The sequence below is a fragment of the Orbicella franksi genome, chromosome 13, assembly GCF_964199315.1.
Source record: "Orbicella franksi chromosome 13, jaOrbFran1.1, whole genome shotgun sequence".
NCBI lineage: Eukaryota > Metazoa > Cnidaria > Anthozoa > Scleractinia > Merulinidae > Orbicella > Orbicella franksi.
In genome coordinates this window covers 5,756,200-5,779,903 of record NC_138157.1, presented here as the reverse complement: position 1 = coordinate 5,779,903, position 23,704 = coordinate 5,756,200, and the positions used below count along the sequence as shown (strand labels likewise).

General features: G+C 40.3%; 1 protein-coding gene across 2 annotated transcripts; it reads left to right on the top strand.

Annotated features, from left to right (window-relative positions):
• The first annotated feature begins 1,411 nt into the window (after positions 1-1,411).
• On the top strand, positions 1,412-22,292 carry LOC145465476 (organic cation transporter protein-like). 2 transcript variants are annotated; one of them, XM_081449264.1, is made up of 17 exons: positions 1,412-3,218; positions 4,542-4,765; positions 5,142-5,218; positions 7,106-7,325; positions 8,111-8,309; positions 8,556-8,801; positions 9,730-9,864; positions 10,532-10,626; positions 11,168-11,276; positions 12,225-12,567; positions 12,915-12,974; positions 14,085-14,113; positions 16,827-16,899; positions 17,693-17,833; positions 18,415-18,510; positions 18,598-18,671; positions 19,599-22,292. In XM_081449264.1, exons 2-17 carry the CDS (start codon positions 4,594-4,596, stop codon positions 19,732-19,734), a joined length of 2,205 nt encoding a protein of 734 aa, XP_081305390.1. In that variant the 5' UTR covers positions 1,412-3,218; positions 4,542-4,593; the 3' UTR covers positions 19,735-22,292. The 2 variants fall into 2 exon arrangements, with proteins under 2 accessions (XP_081305390.1, XP_081305389.1); XM_081449263.1 differs by lacking the exon at positions 1,412-3,218 and having other exon boundaries at positions 3,278-4,765.
• The last annotated feature ends 1,412 nt before the right edge of the window (positions 22,293-23,704 follow it).

The following is a 23,704-nucleotide window of genomic DNA, read 5'->3' as shown; positions in this document are numbered from 1 at the left end:
TCCCCAGTCACGTAAAATTTTATCTAAATTCTCAAACCTTTCCGCCATTATAAAACGGCACAAAGGGAAAACTTTGTAATGATGACGTCAATCGTGCGTCTGTCCTAGATCATAGGCGAGAACCAATCAAAATGGGAGAATAACTTGGGTTATTATATAAAGTTACTTATACAAGCCACTCGCTTGATTTATTATGTCACACGGCATTCGCTTGTTACATTTCGCTAGCGTAGCACTATGGAGGTAAATCTATGACAAAATTCAATACTCAGTAATTAATATCAAATCATCCAAATTGTACATGCATCAATCCAAAGCTGAATGGCAACTAGCCGATTCTACAAATAGTCATTACGCAAACAGGCATCACACAATAAGGCATCACACTAAAACGCATCACGCTAAAAGGCATCACACTGAAAGGCTCACTCGAAAAGGCATCACACTAAAAGGCATCACGCGAAAAGGCATCACGCGAAAAGGCATCACGCTTAAAGGTATCACGCGAAAGGGCATCACGCTGAAGGGCATCACGCGAAAAGGCATCACGCTTAACTGAGAGATCATGCGAAAAGGCATCACACTAAAGGGCATTACGCGAAAAGGCATCACACTTAAAGGTATCACGCGAAAAGGCATCACGCAAAAAGGCATCACACAAAAACGCATCAAGCAAAAAGGCATCACGCTTAAAGGCATCACACGAAAAGGCATCACCCAGAAAGGCATCGTTACAAAAATTATATGGAATCTGGGGCTAACTCTTCTTACTCGTGTCTTGTAAGATAACAGCCTTCTCAAATAGGTTTTGAACGAGACATTCCGTCTTTGCCTCCTCGCGAGGTCTTAATTCAGTACAGGAGGCGTGCCTTGAGAGAGTTCATACAGCAAGTGAGCAATGGAATCGAAAACGATTGTATTTCTTTCCGATCGGTGAGATCGGCGAGTATTTTTCAAGATGCCGGACAAGTGCCGGGCGTTCTTCGTATGACATTGGTGATAGTACAAGAACGTCCTGAACATGAATTCACTACTGCAGCTAAACCTCTCCTTTATTATGGTGCGACTGAGAGGGAGATTACGTGTAAAGACACAAGCAGAAGCGTTATGCCTTTTTGCGTGATGCCTTTTCGCGTGATACCTTACGGTAAGTGTAATACCTTTTGCGTGATACCTTTCTGCGTGATGCCTTTTTGCTTGATGCCTTTTAGCGTGATGCCTTTCAGCATGATGCCCTTTAGCTTGATGCCTTTTAGCGTGATGCGTTTTAGGGTGATGCTTTTTAGCGTGATGCCTGTTTGCGTAATGACTATTTGTAGAATCGGTTAGTTGCCATTCAGCTTTTGATTGACGCATGTACAATTTGGATAATTTAATATCAATTACTGAGTTCTGAATTTTGTCATAGATATACCTCCATATCATGAGCACGCGCAGAACTGTGAAGTTAGATAGCCAGTAATTTCAGTTCGTTTTTGAAACCGACGAAGACCGAAGTTGTTCGGTCGAAACGTCTTTGTTTAAGTAGCTATAAACGTTGTTTTAACATTTAGTAGAGTCGGTGTCAAAGACAACTTCGAACTACATACTACTGAAATCCGGTATATATTGCCCTTAATTTTGGCTGGAAATGCGTTTAAAAAAAGCCTTCGCAACTCCTCGTCAATATACCTGTAAGAAATAATTCAAAAAGCCCCCTTTAAAATATCTTAATAACAGTTTTTCCTACCCTTTTCTATACGCTCCAACGTGTGGAAACTCTACCCTCCAGCCTGAAAAAAGACTCCCTGATTACCGACCTCCCCCTTCCAGGAGCAAATTCTGTGACGGCCCTCATAATTCATGACAGCTGAGCCTACAACATGCATGATATCATAGAACGTGTCCGTAAACTTCCGTACATCCGCGACGGGGATAAGAAGAGGGCTGCAAATTAAGCTATAATTCTATTAATTTAGTAACCCGTGACAGCCATGGTCTCAATAGCATATAGCGACATCTTTGTCTTTGCCACCATGAGCAGAAGAAAAAAAAAAGATTAACTTGCTTATTGGATTGCCGTAAATACCCGATTTAGCGCCCAGGGTGCTTATTTCAAATTTAGGAGAAGACGGGGGGCATTTATTCGATGGGAGCGCTTAATCGGAGGGGGGGGGGGGGGCGCTTATTCAATTTTTCCCAAATCGTGACCTGACATGATCATGTTTTTAATATATCATCTGCACGTAAACAACATAAGCTGTTTATCGACATAAAATGCTGATCCTTAAGTTTAAATCGCGGCACCATTAGAAACAACCTGCAAGCAGAGCCTTTTCTTAAGATACATATGCTTTCTGTCTCCTATGCGCTCAAAAAATCGATAAAAGAAGCTCTGCTCGCAGGGTGTACGGTAATGTGATGGTGCTAAAACGCTCCTCAAATGGAGGAATTTGAAAACGCCGGTCGGCGTTTTAATGTGGACAGAAAAACCTTTTGAAAATGGCTCTTGTTGAAAACGATAACGTTATGACAAACATGTGATTTCCCTGACCGAGTCTGCCTCAAACACAAGTCCAAAGTAACAGACGATTGTTCCGATCCGTTGTCCATATTCCCCGGCGTAGTGCGGGCCGACCACATTTGATGCGTTTTAAGATGCGTTTTAAGAGTGAAAACGCCTTTTTCAAATTTCTCCGGTGTAGTGTGGACGGAGCCGAAGTTGTCCATGTCACAAACCTCTAAAACCAGCGTTTAAAGTAATGGTTTTCTTGAAAATGAGAAAATGTAAACTAATTATATACTTTAAGACCTCTTTCTAATTCCGAACAGAGCGCGTGGGTGGTACTTTGGAAAACATTGGCTCGAGGTCATTCAAGCAAATTCATGCCTCGATGATCCAAAATAATACAAGTGTAAAATAACTATATATATTTTGAATGCAGCGGTCCCCACGACTAATTCTGTAGGATGTTAGTCAATAGTAGGCCAATTAGTAACTAAATGTATTACCCCCGGGTAAAGCTAAAGATCCCCAAATTAATTGTCGTGCCCCCGGCCGTTGTGTCTGTACGGGATGACGCGACTAAGTATACGTGACCATTGCATGCTCGTCATGAGAAGGCTGACTAGGCTTAACTCATTCTCGTGAGAATATTTTTTGTTTATCAATTTATCAATTTTGCGCGCCCATTGTTAAAAATTGTGCTCTAAGTCATCATCATTGCACAAAGCACTAGGTATGTAGTACGTCTAATTTTATTATTATTGTTATTATTGTTATTATCATTATTGTTATTATTCAAAAAAATTATTATCACCGATTAGTATTATTATTATTTCAATATTTTGGCTCTCACTTATCGAAGTTTACGTACGGAGATCTCTGGACTGGTTGTACCGTATCATGATCCATGTGGTCGCCACAGCTGTCACGTATTATTATGTCCATCGGGGTTGTCACGGATTTTGCACCTTTGTTCAACGAGATTTAACTACGTTCGTCTGATACTTGGTCCGTTTCTAATGGTCAAAGAGACTCCTTGGATTCGAAATTATGGATATAAAATACCAGATGTATGACCGGATATGGGGTCTATGTGTCCGAACAAATCACAGCCTGCAAGTCTGCCGGGGTCTCTGTTTACATGAGATCCGGTCACGGACCGTACGGATTTGGTCACGGAGCTTTCAACTTTATATCTTAGCGTAGAAGCGAAAATCTTTGACACGGCTGGAAAGTTCATCTTAATTCAGAAAAATGGCCAAGTTGGACAGGGTTTGGAGAGTCATGCCCTATACGAAATAGCGTAATATGAAGTCGGGAAATTTCACGGATTCTGTTTCTTTTTAGCAGTATTGCCGACCATTTCACCTTGCGAACATAGTCCATAGTGACAAGTTCAAAAATTTTGATTCTAATTTTGTAATTTTAGATGTATTGTTCTGCCTTTTATTTTGAGTTTGAATAATCTCAAACTACACAAAACATAAGCAGTGAAAAACACTTTTATACAAGAAAAAATTATACCTCTATCTACTTTTAATATATCCCGGGCTAGCGTTAACCGGCTTCCGAACAACGCGGCCCAGGGGCACGTTTCTCCAAGGTCCCGAAAAGTTTGCGCACCCCGGATAGCCATAGCAGAATTTCAAAGCTTATGCTTACAGGGCTGTTTATTTACATATTCTTAAAATGACCAGAAATTCCCTTCATACAAGACGTTTCAGGCGTATACACCTTTCTGTTTTTAGATGCAGATTAACTAAAAATGGCTTTGCGGGGTCCGAAAAGTTTCCGGGGCTTTCGAGAAACAGACCCCAGGTTATTGCTCGCGGACACACTACCCTATCAAGATCACGAGATATTCACGCAAATTGGGGAAATGAAACGCACGGGAACTATTTCATGATCAGTCCGAATAAACTCGTGTATGTCATATTTCGAACAACATCAGCATAAATCCCTTTACGCCTTTTCTTTTCACCCGAAGTAGAGAGGGGATTTACTACACGAAACCTTATTACACAGTTTTCTGTTGCGTTACATTTCCTTCTTTCAGCTATGTAACGCACCCATTGAGCTTGGCTCGTGGCGTGACTAATGCAACAAACATGGCCAGCCCTTCTCCAATCGACAGCTTCTTCGCAACTTTTACGGGGCTGAAATCAATCTTATACCGAAATACATCGCTCCTGGCCATAATAATGTTTCCTCTTACATATCAAATGGTAATTGTCGGATTTCTCCTCGAAGAAGAAGCGAATGGTGTTTGTAACAAGACTGGTGAGTTTAAAAAACGATCCTTTTAACTTCTAACGAGCACGTTTGACTTCTTGATCAGTTTTCGTTTGGAATCATTCTCGTATGTCGTTGATAAACAAAAGGGGATAACATGATATTCATAGCTTTACTGTGGATAATCTGGTACCAAAATCTAGCATAAAGTTAGGTATTTGATTATTTTGATTTTGATATGTAAAAGGAATGCGTTTGATGGCGTGTTTCACATCACGTTTTGAATACTCGATGCGTGATCCATTTTCTCAAGGTTCGTACGCTAAAAATATAGTTAAACAGTTTGAATCGAATTGATTCTAACATTCTCTAACATTTACTTCTAATATTTGTTTTCTTGTTTTCGTGCTTATTTCTTGTGTAGTCAACTGTATTATAACCTTCGACTCTGGAGATCTGACGACTAATATCAGTGCCAGACGAGTTTCAAGCGACGGCAAGGTAAGCCTTTATAGCGTAATAAAATGTAAAATAAAGGATCATCGTTTCGAAAAAATTTTTGTGTTTCCCAATATCGATCTTTTCTTTCAAATCAAACTCGTTTTGCTGATCGAATCTTTCGCTTTGTTTTCGGTTGTGAGCATAATTAAATATGTTCACTTTGCTGTCTTTCAATAGGCTTTGTTTTAATTGTTTACAATCTACCCGCCTCGGATCTTTGGCGCTACCAGTTTAATTCTGTGCCGTTTCTGTTTCAATATGACAGGAAAAGTATTTCTGAATCTAAATTTCCAAGATAAATGTGGTTTTCAAGTGGTGAGAGTTGTATTTAATTCCAAGGTGATCAGTTCAGCAATGGTTATTGCGTCGACTTCTCTACTTCCGGTAACACTGTTAGTCTCCAAATCTGTTGCCCTGATCAAACAAATATAAGGTTAACTCGCACAATGTGAGATTATTTTCGGTTAACCTACAGTACAGTAAATTTATTGCTTTCAGTGATGACGCCCACCATCTGATCCCCCACAGAAATGCAAATACAGTACTGGGTTAAGTAGAATCGAAAATGATGGACTGGACTAGACTAGACTACACGGACGGATACTCGGACTGGTGAAATAAGTAATCGGTTCTGTCGAAGGCTGCATTTGTCTAGGAAGAAAAGTAATACATCAAAAACGTAAAATTCGTTTAATATATATATATATATATATATATATATATATATATATATATATATATATAGGGAAAAAATGTCAGACTAACTTAACAATTCTATTCATTAAATAAATACAAAGCTATAGACTTAATCAAAGTACGACAAGTTTTCCTTCCTCTTTATAATGCGTTAAGATATTTTCCACCCAACCTACCAAAAAGGCGAAATGATTACCCCGTTTACTGCAGTTTTAGTCAAGATAGCATCAAAATTACTAGAGTAATAGAAACTGACCTGGGGGTTTCTCTGAAGTGTTTTTCAATGTCTGGTGGATATTTTGTGCCTTTCACAAACGTTAATTTCAGACGAAAAATCTCCGAAGATAACAGGATACCTCAATGGAAAAGACGAACGCATTGCGGTTGAAAATTTTAATAAATGAATTTATGTCTTTCAGTTTTAAGGCATGCCACGGCTATACAGGAAAATGTATTGGTGAACAAAGACAATGGAGTGTTTATGTCTCGTTTTCGTTTCTTTGAACACAACAATTTTCTGCAACGAAAACATTGTAACACGAATAGCAAACAGACTAGATAGCTCATTTACCACACATCGATCAACAAGCGCTTATGGACTTGTTTCTTACCTATTTATCAAGTTGATATAGTCAGATTAAGCCCCGCGGGGGGGGGGGGGGGTGCTCTCTTATATGTGCTATACAAGTATATGCGCCCCAAAGGGTATGGTTTTTTTGGCTGTTTTGGTCATAAACTGGGTATCGATTTTGGCCATATTGGTCTGAAACAGGGCTTAGTGTTTGCACTCTTGTCTTGAATTCGGTGTGTTTTTTTTTTTTAGAAGAAGCTACGTTTTTATCATTATCGATAAGACTATCAACAAAAGCCCTCGCAATGTTAACATCGGCCTGAACTAGGGAACTAGTTATGAGAAAGGTATTAAACAGGGTATCACTTGAGGGGAGAGGTCTTATATAAATAGGGCGTCAAGTGTGGGGTTAGGTCATAACTAGGATAGGGAAAATTACAGATTTTAGTCTTAAATAGGGCGGTAAGGGTTTTGATAAGCGTACAGCACAGTAAAGCCCCACTCGAGTACCCCTCCTGGGGATTAAGCGCCGTAACTGTTTGTGAACTCGCGTCCGCCGAGGCAAGTAAACAGTTTCTTTAGAAACTAACACCGTATATCACATTTGTTTCTGTTTGTAGACTGCTTCATTCAATAAAGAAGTTGCTCTTGGCTTGGTACGATACCTTTGCACGTTACTTGGGGCCTTGGTCCTTGGCCTGGTGGCAGATACCTATGGCAGACTTAAAGCTCTGTTTGCTTCGCTTATTATTGTTTTCTTGGGAGGGCTGACAAGCGGTTTTACGTTTCAAAATTGGATGGTTTTTAACGTTCTACGAGGTTTTGTTGCCTTTGGCATAGGTATGTGACAAAATTGCTAGAAAACTACGTATTTACAGAGCCTGGGAGCTGGATGGCTCCAGGTAGCTTAGCCGTTCTCCCTGTAAAATTTTTCATAACAATGGTGATCTGTTGAGACTAAAAAGAAGCGAAATGACTCTGGAATATACATCCTCGAATATTAAATATTATGCCTATTACGAATTGAAAACCTGCAGGGCTCAAAAATATCTGATCGCAGTACCAAGAATATCTGATTACACTGAATGTTTGAACTGTTATCTAGTAACGAAAAGTAGGGTAACAGTTTTTGCTTAACTTTGTAAATATCGTATTTTCTCTGTCAAACGCGTGGTTCTGAATACTCAACGCCCGTCCTTCTAAATGGATGTTGCTAGGTAACGTGTTGGTAAGTGAGCGATGGTTGGTAGTGGCGCATTTTGAATACAAAATAAACGAAACAAAAATACAAAACTAAACAATAGGCCACATTATTCTTGCTATTGAACTGGAACTAGCTTGTAATGGAGGTTCCTGCGCGAGAATATTATTTAAAAAGAAATTAATATCCCATTCACACCAACTAAACTGGTTGAACTAAATCAGGTTTCATTTTCTATTTTGAGAAGACCACTTTTACCTTGCGAACTAACATATTTTAATCGAACAGGTTTTTACCTGGTTAAGTTGTGGGGTGTGCATGGTAGGAGCAACTAATTTGTAACCCTTTTTAGTTAAACCACTTTTAAACACGTTTAGCATGTTAGTGTGAATGGGTTATTACAAGTTCTTTTTCTTTACCTTAGGTGGTGTTGTTCCAATTATGTTTGTTCTGGCAGCTGAATATGTTAGTCCCAATCTCCGCGCGATTATGATTTTAATTCTCTGGACCTCCTCTACCCTGGCTTCGGTGACATTGGCTGGGATCGCGTATATAATCGAAAATCGTGAATCACTCATGCTGACCATGACATTTCCGTTGTTACTTGCCATTTTGTTATTGAGGTAAGTCGTCTTTCAAATGCCGAAAATTTCGAAGATTCTTCAACATCCTTCGTCTTGGGGTACGTCACGCTTTTTTTCTCGCAACGTCCGTATCAAGAGATTGCGTGACGAGCTGCTTTGTGACGGCTTTTCGCAATGGCATAGAGACTCGAACCCAGACCGTTCGATCCGTAGTCAATAGGCAAGTCCAGCCCCATCGGCCGGCTTTAAGAAATTTGCTAACTTCAATAATTTTCCCTAACTCAGAATTGTCCCGGAGTCTCCCCGCTGGGCCTTTCTTAATTCTTCTACCAAAGATGGAACGAATGAAGCTCAAGGCCTGCTGGAGCGATTGGTGAACGAAGAGCAAAGACAGTCTTCAAAGTACCAAAATTGTTTGACCATGTGGGGACATTTTCATTTCCCCGCAGAGGCGAAAACTAGAGGTAGATGCTTCACTTTTCTTCGACGCAAAAAACAGCGGAAAATAACCATTGTTTTGGGACTAGCATGGTAAGTTGGCAAGCAGACATTTGCACTATGTGCATGCATACATAAGCGTGTTAACAGCACAGTCGAGCGTACAATCTTCATGTCATTTTCATTTTGGTGTCGGAATAGGCCAATTTCAGTATATTAAAATTAAAACTTGGTCCCAAGGCTTAGCGAAATAAAACAAAAGAAATTCATTATTCATTTCTCATCCTCGATGGGATCGATCAATGACGGTGATGATTACGATGACGATGACAATGATGATAATGGCGACGATAACGAAGGTAATGTTGGGGATGGTAGTGATGAAGACGATGACGTTGATGATGAACATGATAGTGATGACGATGACGATGACGATGACGATGACGACGACGATGATGATTGATTAACATAATGATGGTGACGACTTACGACCTTTACAACTGCGATGAAACATGATGAGATGACAACGACGCTTATAACAGTGACTGTCGGTAAACTTTGTACTGCTAAGAGTTAAGTGACAACTATTGAGTGAACGATGAGAGGAATTAGCCGCTGTTGTTATCGGTTACTGCAAAAGTTTTCCATTAGTCCACTAGCGACTTCCGCAGATATGTCCGGAGATAAATTTAGTGATAAAGCGAGACAATTATGTACCACCACTCTTGTTTATCTTTAAATTAATACTTGTGTAATCTAACCCGATGCGGTGGTTTTTTTTTTTTTTTTTTTTTTTAAAGGAGCATTGTCAAAAACGAGAATAAGGTTGTTGTGAGAACTAGTAGATCGTGATTGTGAATAAGACTTTCAAAGGGTAAATTATCTGTGGCTTCGTTGGAGAATACTGTTCAGGGGAGGCGAACATTTCTCTAAATCACGACTACTTAACAAGAACAGCAGAACGAAATTTGGAGCTGCAAGTGGATTCCTTTACTGACTCAGATTGTTGAAATATTTACAGGTTTGCTGCAGGATTGTTGTATAACGGACTAAACGCAAGTTCCATTCAGCTACTAGAGGATTTCTACGCAAATTACGCAGTGCGAGAGCTTGTTAATCTCCTGGGATTTGCTCTTTTTCTCCTCCTAGTCACGTGGTAGGTGCATAAGTCGCATTGTTGTATACTTGACATTTTCCTATAGCAGTGCGTGGTCGCCTTGGCTACATTGAGGCCACGTGACATTTGGTAAAGAAACTGCTTCTTTCCTTAAGTTTATGAGCGAGCAGCATTGATGTACCTCAAAGGGCACTGGGGTGCACTGTTATTGATTAACCAATGTTTTTTGATCAGTAAAGTACGTGTACCTCCGTTTAGTGTCTTGGTCCAAACTGCAACTCAATGAACAAATGAATGAGTGAATGGAGTATTTGAGAGGTTTTTCTCACTTTCAAACGAAAATATTTCAAATTGTGAAGGTGAATTAATCAACATGACACGAGCGTGGGACAAAGAAAAATTCTGAGTCCCCGACAGGAATCGAACCCATGACCTCCCGAACACCGGGCGGGCGCTCTATCCACTGAGCTACGAGAAATCATGGATAGAGCGCCCGCCCGGTGGTCATGGGTTCGACTCCTGTCTGGGACTCAGAATTTTTCTTGGTCCCACGCTCGTGTCATGTTGATTAATTCACCTTCACATTTCATTACCGAGCTTAAAATTCACCATCTTTGTTAACTTATCAATATTTAAAATTGTTTATTAGGAATGAATAGCTTAGCTGTAGATGTTTTTATTTTTATAAAGACATTTTCTTTTCCAGGACCGGGCGCCGAGTCAGCACTGTCATCTCCATGATGTTCGCAGGCGCTTTCTGTTTGATATTCTCAGTCTCCTCTAATGGATTTATAATAGCAGGTATTTGAGGACGGTTTGCGTAAAAATAGCTGGGCGGAAGGTTAAGCTTTTACAACGGCTACTTACCGTTTTTGAAATTAAGGTGGCTGTTAGAACTCATTGGAATATCGCTTCATGCCGTATTCTTTTTTGTTAAAAATATTTGATGCCCACATTCATATCTTCCTAAGTTAATTATTCATTTGTCAGTGTCAGGCTACAATCGTTGGGTACTGATGGGTTTAATGACACAGGGAACGCGGAGGGGGAGGGGCTGGTGGGGTTACAGCCCTACCGTTTTTATTGTCGGGATTTATTTTCTAGGGTTCCAGATAGCGCGCAAATGCAAGATAAATGGCGAAACACTGACCTAAATGTTTGTTTGTACTGGCCAGATTTTTTAGCCCTACCACTTTAGAATGGTCTCCGCGGTCCCTGTAACATGTAGATAAGGTATTGTGAATCGCAAGACAAACCAGGCTCAGTATATCGAAGAGCATTATTACTAATTCAAAGTGACTTTGAATAGAAGTTTTATTATTTTTAATCTCTTTGTCTTCAGAGCGTGCTGCGGTGGTGGTAGTGATTCAATTAACTGGTCGTGTCTGCATCCAGGCTTCCCAAGCGTCACTTATTTTATATACCATTGAACTCTTTCCAACGATTGTCAGGTAAAATATTTATAATTCATTGGATTATATTGTTATCTTATATTTGTCCGCGGACATAATCTGTGTCTCGAAGCTAGCTGTTTTCCTCAAGCTTCCCTCTCGGAAGACTGTTGGCTTCTCGAAGCAGGGCCCGTTTCTCGAAGGTCCCGAAATGTTTTCGCACCCGGAAAGCCGTAGCAAGATCTCAGAGCTGTTTTATTCACATATTCTTAATATCAACAGAGGTTCAGGCGTAAACACCTCTCTGTTTTTAGATAAAGATTAACTAAAAATGGTTTTGCGGGCCCGAAAAGTTTCCGGGGCTTTCGAGAAACGGGCCAGATCATGTCCCCGGACAAATATCAGACAACCTGTTGACTTAGTCTTTGTTTTTCCCGTATCGTGAGGGAGTAGGGGTGGCGCAGAGGTGAGAGTTCTCGTCTCCCACCAATGTGGCCCGTGTTCGAATCCTGGACCCGGCGCCATAACTTGAGTGGGTTGAGTATATTGTCGCTTCTCGTCCTTGCTCCGGGGAATTTTATCCGGGTTCTATGGTTTTTCTCCACAAAAAACAAAATTCCAATTCGATCAAGAGACGGTGGGGGAGGAGCCTGTTCGTGGGATGTGCCACTGAAAATTCCTATTAATCCAATTTATCATTTATTGACTGTTTGACTGATTTGATTAATTAATGGATTGATTGATCGATTGATCGATTGATTGACTGATTGATAGAAGCGTCGTCATCAAGGTTTTCAATTCCCGGGACCTTGACAGACGAATAACCGATTAACTGCTAAATACCAAGGTGGTCTGTATAATTACAGGGTGAATATTAATTAAATAAAAAGATAATTTGAAGCGGACTTTACCCTTCTCATCGTAACGACGGTGAGCCAAAAACTGGACATACTATCAAAACAGCTTATCGAACAAGACTGAAAACGTTCTTTTATTTCTTTGACACAGGTGCTCCGCCTTTGGACTGATTATTAGTATAGGGTATTTAGGAGAGGCATTGTCACCGCTCGTCATGATGCTTCAAAATATTACGCATCCTGTAGTACCGCTAGGCGTGATGGGATGCTTCTGCTTGACAACAGGCCTGTTATGTCATTGTCTTCTTCCTAAAACCAAAGGCACGACCGCAGAAACTTTTGATGATGATTCCGTAATGTCGCGTTTCCAGGCCGCTTTGTGGAGTCCAAGAGTCTTTCGAAAACAAACGAAAACTGATGATGACGAAAGCGGAATAAACAATATTGCAATGGCAGAAAACATTAACGATGTTGAGTGCAGCGACGAATACGAGGTACATGTTTTACGAGTCAAAATTTAACTATGTAGGTATGCAAGCAAGCAACCAAGCTGACAGACAGAAAGAGAGACAGACAGACGGACATTCAAACAGACGTCAAACAGACAGCAGATTAGAAGGATAGACATAAGGATGGACCGACAGACAAAAAGACATCGAGGGGAAGGGACGGACGGACAGGTTGACAGTCAGACAGACAGAGCTAAACAAGCGGACGGACGAAGAGACCATCAAGCACACATATTTGAGTTCCTAACCACGTCTTTACACAGATCATAATCAGATTTAGCTACAAATTTTCTCAACGTAACTAATTGAATTTGTGTTGTCTTTCCTCTCAGGAACTTCGGAAAAGTTGGGAAGTTTCGTTTGATCGCGTTTCTCTCGCGTCCCCATGGGAGGTAAGGAAAGAAAGTTGTAACATCATTCCGTTATTTTATATTTTCCTTCCCTGAATGCCTTACCAAGCAAACACAAGAGCTTTAATCGCTTAACTGTCACTAGACTCAAGCTTTGTATGCGCACAATATATTTTTGAATTCTCTAGCCTGGAGAGTCCGTTTGGGCAGTCGGTTGGCCAGCAACTCAGTGGCATTAGTTCTGCGACCCCGCGCCATGCAAGATACCAGACAATTATAAGCTTTGAAAAGCGATGTCCCGCTGGCTTTTTCCACCCTGTGTTTTCTGTCACATTGGCCAGAGCTTCCATGCTGTGGTTTGCCCCAGTAATATACCGCGTTTACCACAACTTCCATTTAATTCCCGCCTTTGGTGTCTAGCGCCTCTCTAAACTTCCAATTTTTTCCCTCGTTAAAATTGATCACGTCTGTGGCAGTTTCCAGTTGTCTCCTCAGTTCTGAAAACTAGACGTCTAAGTGTTCCCATAAGGAACAACTTGGTATCGTTACTACATTTTTACTAGGCGAAAAACTCAACATGCTGTTTAAGGCCTGGGTCAGGAATGCAATTTAGAATTATGGTTGGGCAGCTATATTTCTTGCTATATTTGCTTTTTACCAGGCTGGAGTTTTCCCTGATTATAAAACACGGCTTCCTGCCCTGCCTTAACATATTATTTTGATCACGTGACCTGTCTCGTGATCATTTTGATACAATTTGGTAAATCGACGAATTGGTGGCGAATTTTCATTCTATTGATCAATAACTGAGCGTTTTCGATGCGAAAAGAGGGGCGTTCATTCCAAACGTGAGAGGATGGACACAGTTGACCTGCATCTAAAACGCGTGTTTGATGGATGATAGTAATAAAACCCGCCACCAATTCCTCAAATAATAGCTATTTTCCGCTTAACATCTCGTGGCATGTCACGTGACCTGTCAGAAGCAACAATTCTACTTTAAAATATTTATGACGTTAAAACCTCACTGTGTGCTAAATTTGGTTCTATTGCCATTTATGCCTTCAGAAATGTAACTAATAAATTATTTTTACTTGTAAATGCCTTTGACCCAGGCCTTGTTAAAAACGTTTCTTTTACATTTATCGACAGATTCTCAGTTACGAAGATGCCAAACAAAGGTCAGTTAAACCGAAAAATAACATATTTCAATCCTTAAACTTTCAAGCGCTTAAAGGCACTCTGAGACGTCTTGTACCACGTGTGACGTAATCACCTTCTCCAGCGCGGTCTTGCTACTTCGTTGATAGAGTGCCTTAATCTCTTGTACGAACACGACAGGTTAAATTGGCCCAGACATACAGATTATAAACCTTGGTATTTATCCTCCGAAGACGACAAATATGACCTTCCCCACCTGTGACACTTTTTCTTAAAAATGCTCGCTTTCTTGGAAGTCGGAATGGAAACTTTTCTTATGAGCAGAGAGGCTATTTGAAGGTAAAAGATAGCCTGCGAGGAGGCTCACGTTGGAGCACAAGCGCGCGCGGCGTGGCCGCGAGCGCGAAAACGAGCGGCGAAGCCGCGAGACGAGAAAGTGAGCTCACTTTCTTGACGCCTCTTCACCAGACTCCTTCCCGCCGGATCGCTTTGCTCCTCGCCGCTCGCGCGCATGACTCAAAGGTGAAAGAGAACCCGGAGGACGTGAAAAATTCCAAAAAGCGTAACCTAGTCCATGTCTTTCGTTTTGTGCGCATGCCCTACCAAAAAATTGAAACGGGCTCAAAGTGGAAGGAAATGTTAGTTGCCATGTTGAAGGGAGCTTTTTGGGAGTTCAGCTTAGCGAGATAATAACCAGAAAATGCGGTACACATTGTGTCCGATAAATTTTTTGATTTTATTTTTCGAGTGGAGGTGGGGGGTGAGGTTGGAAGTGCCGGGGAGCACGGGAGATGACAGTGAGATATAGATTGCTACGTTAAGACTCCGCGAAATAAATTATATTGGACTCATTTATTACATTTCTTCTTTTAAGGTAAACGACGCTACGAAGAAATGCCAAATAATTTCCGGCACTAGGATGACATAAAATGCTCAATAATTAACACTTTTGGCGGTCTTCTTTTCTTTTTTGCATCATAATGCAATCCAACTTTGATATGAGGAAGTTACGTACAATTTTCAATTGTAGTTTCTGTCTGACATTTCCTCCCATAAAAAAGAAAAATACAAATAAATAAGAAAATCGATCGTACTTTGGACCAATTAATAAGACCACCTTTTTGCGCTTTGTTTCTTTCTTTGTTTGTTTTTTATTGTGGTCCTGTTAATTGTAAGTGGTTGCGTTAGAAAGTTTAGTAAAAAAAAGTGAATGACTGACCAAGTGATTGTAGTAACATGAGGTTCGTAGGACGAGGTTAAGCTTCGTCCGTCACAGGTAAAATCTCATCACCACTATGCCCATGGAGAAGATACATGTAAAAACAGGAGCCCATCATTCCTATGTAAAAAATATTTCAACTTGGTTAGCGGCTAGCGTTTTTCTCACAAGCGGTTTCTAACTTGGAAAATATTTATTATTTTCCAAGTTGTAGTGGTGGAACGATTTCACTCGATCAATCCTTCACTCCTTCAGGTCCCGTTAGACAATTGGAAACCCGGGGGTAAACTCCCATATGAAAAGGCAAGAGATGCTCGTCGGAAAATTTGAATTTAATTCCTAATGGAGACTAATGTGGACGTTGCTTGAACTTCATTAGACCCCTAAAAGATACCAGTTAAAACGAAATAGGTTCGAGCACTAGCCACTGTTCAAGAAAGGATCCCGCGCGCACTTGTAGACCCGACTCGCGTACTCGAGAGATCAGCGGAAATCGAGCCTGAAAACAGAAATTAAATCAGAACGTTTCTTTTATTATTATTTATTTGAGTGCACCCTAACGGATACTTTGACAGCAGAAAGTGGTGACGTTTCGTCATCAACACCCTAAGTGACACCAGAATCATTGATTTGTACCCGAGACGACGAGTATCCCCGACCTTTTCATATAGGAGTCTCTCCCCCCCCCCCCCCCGGGTTTCGAACATCAGCCGTCTAAGGCCGTTTTACAGTCGCTTGAAGCGTGTCAAGTTAGTTAGGTAGAAGGTATAACGATTCTTCATCGTAAGGAAAATACTTATGGTTCTTCCTTGGCGATTCCATTCGGGGAAAGTCTTCCTGGTTTTTCCTTCGCAAACTTACGTGATATTGTGAGTTCGAAAGCAATCGATATAAACGAATAATAAAGGCTCCAGACGAATTTTTTACATGTAACACAAGAAACGGAAAGACAAACGCTACCTTTCGGTAAATAGTTTCCTAACAGAAAAAGAAAAAAATAGTGAAGAAAAGGAAAAGTAATTCATAGTTACCAATGGGATTCGATCTCCCAACGTCTCGCATGGCGAGCCAGCGCTTATCTCTCTGCGCTACTTGTATACGAACGTAAGCTGCCAAAGGGCGAAAGTATTAATCTTTTATTTACGTACCACAGGCTCAAGTGTTTCGCTCAGTCTATAACTCACTTTAGACCAAACAAAATGATCTTGCCGTTTCTGACTACAGCACAAGGAAGACATGTACAGATGCATGTAATGTAAAACGTGTAGGCAGGCCTGAGTAACAAACAGTTTCTTAACGTTGAACGTTTTCATTTTGCAAATATCACAACACACCTCTGAATGGAAAAAAAGCTTTATGGGCTTGTTCGAAAACTAGGCTGCCCTCACATCTCGAGTAGTTCCTTAATGAGCAATGCCTCATAACACCCTTTCATAATTTATTTTCCAAGTTCAGTGGCTCACAGCCACTTTGATTTATTTTTCTTATTGTATTATTCCTCTGTTGTTTGGTAGGTCTATTTCGTATGCTGCGTATCAATCTCTCAATGAAGAATCCCACCTTCTTTCAGAAGAAGACATTGATAAGGTAAGGTAAAAGGTAAAGTCTGTATACGAGCCAAGTGGCCCATCAGGCTGGAGCTTATCCCGGTTTACGTGGCATGAAACGGCTAGGAGTATTTCTGCTCCCCACTGGATGGGATACTAGTCCATCGAGGGGGTTACCCCCAGCATTAAGTTCGCCGATACCCATTTATACACCTGGGTGGAGAAAGGCAGTGTGAGAGTAAAGTGTCTTGCCCAAGAACAGAACGCGATGTCCCCGGTCAGGGCTCGAACCCGGACCGCTCGATCCGGAGACGACCGCCCCTCCCATCGATGAAGTAACAGGCTGAATTTATTTCTCATCGTTGAATATATTAAGAAATGTCTTTTCTTTTCCACCGGAAGGCACTGAAACCATTTTAGCCCCGACACAGCTCAAGAAAATTCCTTTGCTCCTCTCTAAGTTTAATGTGTTTGTTGTGCTTTTAATTGGATTGTATTGGGTCTCTAATCACCGTGTTACTTGCCAAGAAACCTGTTCACAGATTACGTACTCAAATACTCGAGGAGCAAGGATGACGTAGTGGTGAGAGCGCTGGCCTCCCACCAATGTGGCCCGAGTTCGATTCCGGCCCGGGCCATATGTGGGTTGAGTTTGTTGTTTGCTATCGTATTTGCTTCGAGGGTTTTTCTCCGGGTTCTCTGGTTTTCCTCCCTTCACAAACTCGGCCCAACATCTCCAAATGCCAATTCGACCAGGCTGATGTGGCGTCGTCTCTAAATATTTCAATTTATTTATATCTCACCCGGTTTTATTTTACTGTTTGATTTTTCAGCTATCCGATCATGTCCCATCATGCACCTGGGTATTAGCCTATAGTACATTTCAACATGGTATGAGTCTCAAGACACTCTATTATCGGCTCCGAGAAGTCGACACTCCGGTTCTGTTGGTAGTGAAGGATGACAAGGGATTCGTGAGTATCAGTGAAAGGCCATTACACCCTGCGATAGTCAATGAATCCACTGATATGTAATGTGGAGTTAGTAATTTACAAAACATTCCTCTGTCAGAAAAATCGTGAAAATATAGTCTAGGCCAAAAGGATTCCTGGCAAAAATTAACCAGTAAAATGCAAATGAGTTTCGGGAAAGTTAAAAAATTTGGAATTGTTGGAAGGATTGGCCTGCTGAATATGTTATTGAACTAGCGCGAAGTCCGTATTGGGTTTCGTGAAAATTTAACTCAAATTGCCCGAAGATTTGAAGGAAAAAAGATTTCTTCTTAACAACAAACCCTTTTTTGTGCAGTGTTTTAAAAAGGCAATTCAACGAAACGGTTTCGTCCGCCGTCTATCCTGGTGTTCTGTATTGTAAAATTTGGACCCTAACCAGTTAAAACTTTCCCATTTTTCTCGGACCAAACTTTCTCCTTGGTGCATTTCTATCTTAAACTATTATTTTCATGTTTCCTCCCATTTAAAGGTAGTTCTTTTTATGTGGCCAAAATAACTGAAAATACCCTGACTGAGCTCCTGTAACAACTTATTTTTTGCAGGTATTTGGTGTGTTCGCTCCAATGGCACCGAGGATGGACTCTAATTTCCTTGGCGCTGGAAAGTCATTCTTCTTCGCTTGTAGACCGAAATACAAGGTATATTAAAAATTATTCCCTTTTTCGACCGTGCAGTGCGACAAAATTCAGTGAAGTTGATTTAGCGTCTTGGTTTGCCGTACTTAGATCTATCCATGCAGTGGAAAAAATGCCTACTACATGACAGGAGATACGTCAGGCCTAGCGTTCGGATGTAGCGAGTAAGTACTTATATAGACTAAAGATGACTTTTCTAGCCTGTTCCAGGCTCTCGCTCAATGATGACGATCGAAAAAAGCGGGCAACCGACGAGCGGGGACTGGTAGAGAATTCCCCTTTTCTCTACCAGATCTAGACCCCGCTAGTCGCCCGTCCGCTTTTTCGATCGTCCTCATTGACCGAGAGCTTGGAACAGGCTATGACTTTTCTAACTTGGAAATACATGTGTCATTATTTTGGTACATCTACTGCCCGTGAAAACCCCGGGAGTACTGCCCCTATAAGTGTATGTATTAAACAGGACTTAATGCTTAACCTAATGGATGAAACAAATTAGGACCACCATAATTGGACGAGGCCGTAGACCGAGTCCAATTTGGCCAACAGAGGAATTTTTAGAATCAAATTATTTCCAAATTTGACATGGATGTAGTACTCTTATACTTAATTATTAATTATTTTTTCCTACGGTACTGTCCAAATTACGTATTACTTTGAACAATATTTTTCAAAATTAACAAATAATCGTGCGCGCGCTTGTATGGGATTTTAACGATGCACCGTTGGGCTGACGGCGAAGGCCACCATTTTCAGCTATCAAAGTATTTCTAAGGGTGCACTCAAAGAAATGATAAAAATACCGCTGTCGCTTCCGTGGTATCTTTTAGGGGTCAAATAAAGCTAGCGACGCGCCCGGATTGGTCTCATTTAGGGATACAATTCAGATTCTCCCGAACTTTTCATATGTTAGTCCCCCAGGGAAACGGCTGTCTACCTCTACGTTTGAGGATATCTAAGCGTACAAAATCAACCTACCCGAGTGTAGTGAGTCCACTTTCATTAATTAGATGAAATAAGTTTGATTTGGTATTTTCACATTCTGAGGAGGACATACAGATTGTTCAGTTTTTCATGTTAACAATTTACAGGGGGACATTTGGACTTTGGTTGGACAATGACCTTTATCGCGGCAGGAGCACTGCGTGTGAGACTTACAACAGCGAGATGCTCTCGTCCTCAGAGGACTTCTTTTGTGTCGGTGTGGAAGTGTGGACATTTGCTTAGGTGTTACGTGACAGACTTATGTCACGTCACAGTCACAGATGTGCCTGTCACAATGCCGGTATCTGTGAAGATTGAACGATTAGATTGTAAAATAAGATATTTCAGAAATTTTCTCTATCGTTGGAATAATAATTGTAAATAACAGAATTTTTTTTTTTACCTTATTGGACATAGGAAATTATCGATTGATTAATTTACGAAATTAGTAAATGAATAATTTTAACATACCAATACAAAGTTTAAAATACATAAGTTTTACTAATTAATTCATACATGTAACATATTTATTATACCAAGAAATTGTAAATAACTGAACAGCAGCTGGAAGAAGATATCTATTATAGAAGCTATTAAATTATAGTGTGTAGAGATGATAAAAGAGGAACTAATATTTTGATATGGCAGACAAAAGAGGTGCTGGATTATACACTGAATAGAGACAAAGTACTCTCTTATCATTGTTTCCTTGATTTCTAATGAACTGAAGAGAAAATTAAATGAAGCAAGCGTCTACAAATGCCCAAGAGCAGATAAAGAGTCAAAGACTTAACTCTCATACAGGCATTCCTTCTCAAGTTATTTTTAGATATGGTGTTCAGTTCTATCGCTGATAATGTTACCACGCGCGTTGCGTGGTTGAAGATGCGTGTAAATCCGTTTGAGCCGTCCACGTAAGAGGCGGATCATTATATTTTGAGGAGGTGGGATGGGCCATTTTCTGGGACATGAAATTTTTGACTCAACTTTAGGTTCTGCAGGATTTGCTTTGGTGGGCGATAGCTTGTGCATTAATGATAGTAAATAGCACTTGCTCGATTTTTTTTTCCCATGGCTGCCCTTGCACGATTTTTTGTTAACAGGTTTTGCTGTGCAGGAATTAATTTTTTGGAAATTGCCCACCCCCGCCCCTTCAAACAAACAATGGTCCGTCCCTAAGTAAAACTCGTGTCATAGCGTTGGTTATTTTTTGACCCTGCCTTAAGAGGGATTCTCTTGGAAAGAAGGTCTTTGTAGGGGATTATCTCTCTCACCCATTATCTCCTCTTGCTATTAAACAATTAGCTTATGAGCTGGAGATTTCTATCGCGTGATAGTTGACGAGGGCGCAGCCCGAGTCAACCATTACGCTCAGAAATTGAGAGCGAATAATCTAATTGGATAATCTAATTGAATAATCTAATTGAATAATCTAATTGAATAATCGAATAATCTAATAATCTAAATCTAAATCTACTAGTCGTTCAAAACTTTATCTAAATCCTCTTCGCAGACACTTCGAAAACACCAAGAAGCGGCCGTCTTTTTGTTAACAAGGGTACACTGCTACGCTACTCACTATCTACAACAGAACAGATAGTGAGTAGCGTAGCCAATCAGAGAATTAACGTGATTCGTGATAGAACGCTAGTAGATTTATACTTAAACTTAATATATCATATTGTGCAATACAGAGTGTTTGCAATAGACAATAAACATAGTTCTTGATTCTCTGCTTGATTTCGATCGGGGCTCCAGAATGTTCGGGCGCCTATTTGATAACAAAACCTTGCATTATTTTGCTTGTTTGTCTTAAATTGCTTTTTGCTGTATTATCTTGGTATGGTTGTTGTTTTTGGGGTGGGGGAGGAGGGAGGGTGTCGTCTTTAATTTCTGTCCTTGTTGTCTGCTTGTCGCCTCACTTGATCATCAGAAAGTTTGTTTGTTTGCTTGTTAAGTTGTGTCTTCGTTCGTCAGTTTTAGAAATGAGTCGGCCAGAGACTCCTCTCCAATTTTTAATAGAATGTACAATTCCGCAAACATTGAACACGAACCTACGTTGTTAGTTACCAGCATTGCGCTGTTCGTAGTTTTCTTGTACGCAATTAAACAACTTAGATCTTAAAAACAAAATACGTTGAAAGAAGAAGGTAAATTCACTAGATAAACCTAGTGTCTTGAAATAACTTGAGAATGGAGATGGTGCATAAAGCGATTGACAAAGAGTATTTCCTTGTGCCGTTTTAGTCTCTACTTCTGATAACAACTACTTTTTTATTTAAATATCTTGATAGTGGATTTGAGGTTTCTTTAACTTTTACCGCAATTGCGTCAAACCATCAACGTCTGCTCTGCGAGCGGAACAAATGAACTGAACGCGCAGTATATGTCAAAATTTATTGACCAAGGCATGTTAAGTCAACATGGCTGGATACTGGCAAACTCTTTTGGCGTGTTTATGAATCAAGACGCAGGCCAAGATCTAGCCATCATGATCAACAAGCTAGGTCAATTAAGGATTTATCATATGGCATACATGCAGGATGCCATTTTCTTAATGCTGGAAGAAACAAGTAATTCCCATCCTTCCCGCTCGGGTAGCCAATCACAGAGCACGATTTGATTCCTCTTATCCGTTGGCAGAGTCAGTCATATGATAAGATTTTTTAATCGAGTGGCTGGCTCCCATTTTTATCCTTTTATCCTTTTATCCACTTTCAACCTTGTTCAAACGGTGGATATCACTGGATAGCATAGTAAGTTTTGCTATACAGTAAATCCTCGAATTAGCGCCCCCTCACCCCCCCCCCCCCCCGCTCGAATAAGCGCCCCCTTCGAATAAGCGCCCCTCCTGTCGGCCAAAATTCAAAAATAAGTGTCCCCCTCGAATAAACGCCCCCTCTCTTCCCCCCATGTTGTAGACGAGTAATGAGACAACAAAGTATGTATAGTTTTCGTCGTGTAGTATTAGATTTGAACAATATTTCAGTTTGTGAACACGTTAATCTTGAAAAAAATTACGTGCTAACGGTGCGGCGATTTAAACTTTATCGTCAGCTTTTTATGTCGATAAACAGCTTATGCTGTTGTTTACGCGCAGATGAGGTATTAAAAAAATTATCATGTCAGGCCACCATTTGGCAAAATAAAATAAGCGCCCCCACTCGATTAGGCGCCACGCCTCGAATAAGCGCCCCCCGTCTTCTCCTAAATTTGAAATAAGCGCCCCTACTGTATACTGACTTATCCAGCGGACAGTGTTAACTGACAGTCCTTTGAACAGCTGCTGACCGCTCGCGCGCTCTGGCCATCTTTTAGTAGGCTTTTTGTCGGTTAGAAACTGATATGAAATGAGAATCTTATTGACCTCGTTTGTTTGCTCGTTATTGGAACTCGACTTTGTTTGGGTTCAATAATGACTAAAAATCAACGGAACAAATCTTAGTCGATATTTCCATATTTTTACAACTAAACTTCGGAATAAGTTCAATTGAAACTATCTCTTTCACGTTTAATTCTACAGAGACATTAACAGATGTTTGAAACGATATATCTTCCTTTATTTAACGTTCCCAGGTTACATATTATTTTCCTTATGTATAATTTGCCTTATCATAATATACAACAAATATAAACTACACTCTTAGATAAATTATACAGATGAATTTCTCCCAGCAGATGACTCAGATTGATTTTTCCCATTTCGTATTATGTTCATTATATAACAAACAATGTCAACAACAATAAAAGCCACATGATAAGATTAAAGATAACTTTAAAAGAAGGCTTGACTGCATATTAATTTGAAAAAAAATGACGTAAAGTGTGTCTGGGAAGACAATTTTTAGATATGCGAGAGACTACATTTGAACAACTTGACAACACATTTATCGTCGACGTGGATAAAAATAATTTGTTGTATCAACTGCCTTCGAACAAACAATGTCGCGAAAAATATGTTTTGAGCTAAAAACTGCCATCAACAGAGGCATATTAATCCCCAGCTAAATTATTTATAACAATTTGGTAAGTTCAAGAAGGTTTTACGTATTTGCGGTCAGTGAGTCTGTAGTTGTAAAAATAGTTTGTTTTGATCTGAAAATGTTTCTGAATTCCACAAAAAAAAAAAAAATCAATTTTGGTTATAATATCTTTTTTTCCACCCCAAAGAACCGCGAGATCTTGCGGCGACTTTAAAAAAAAATTAAGTGCA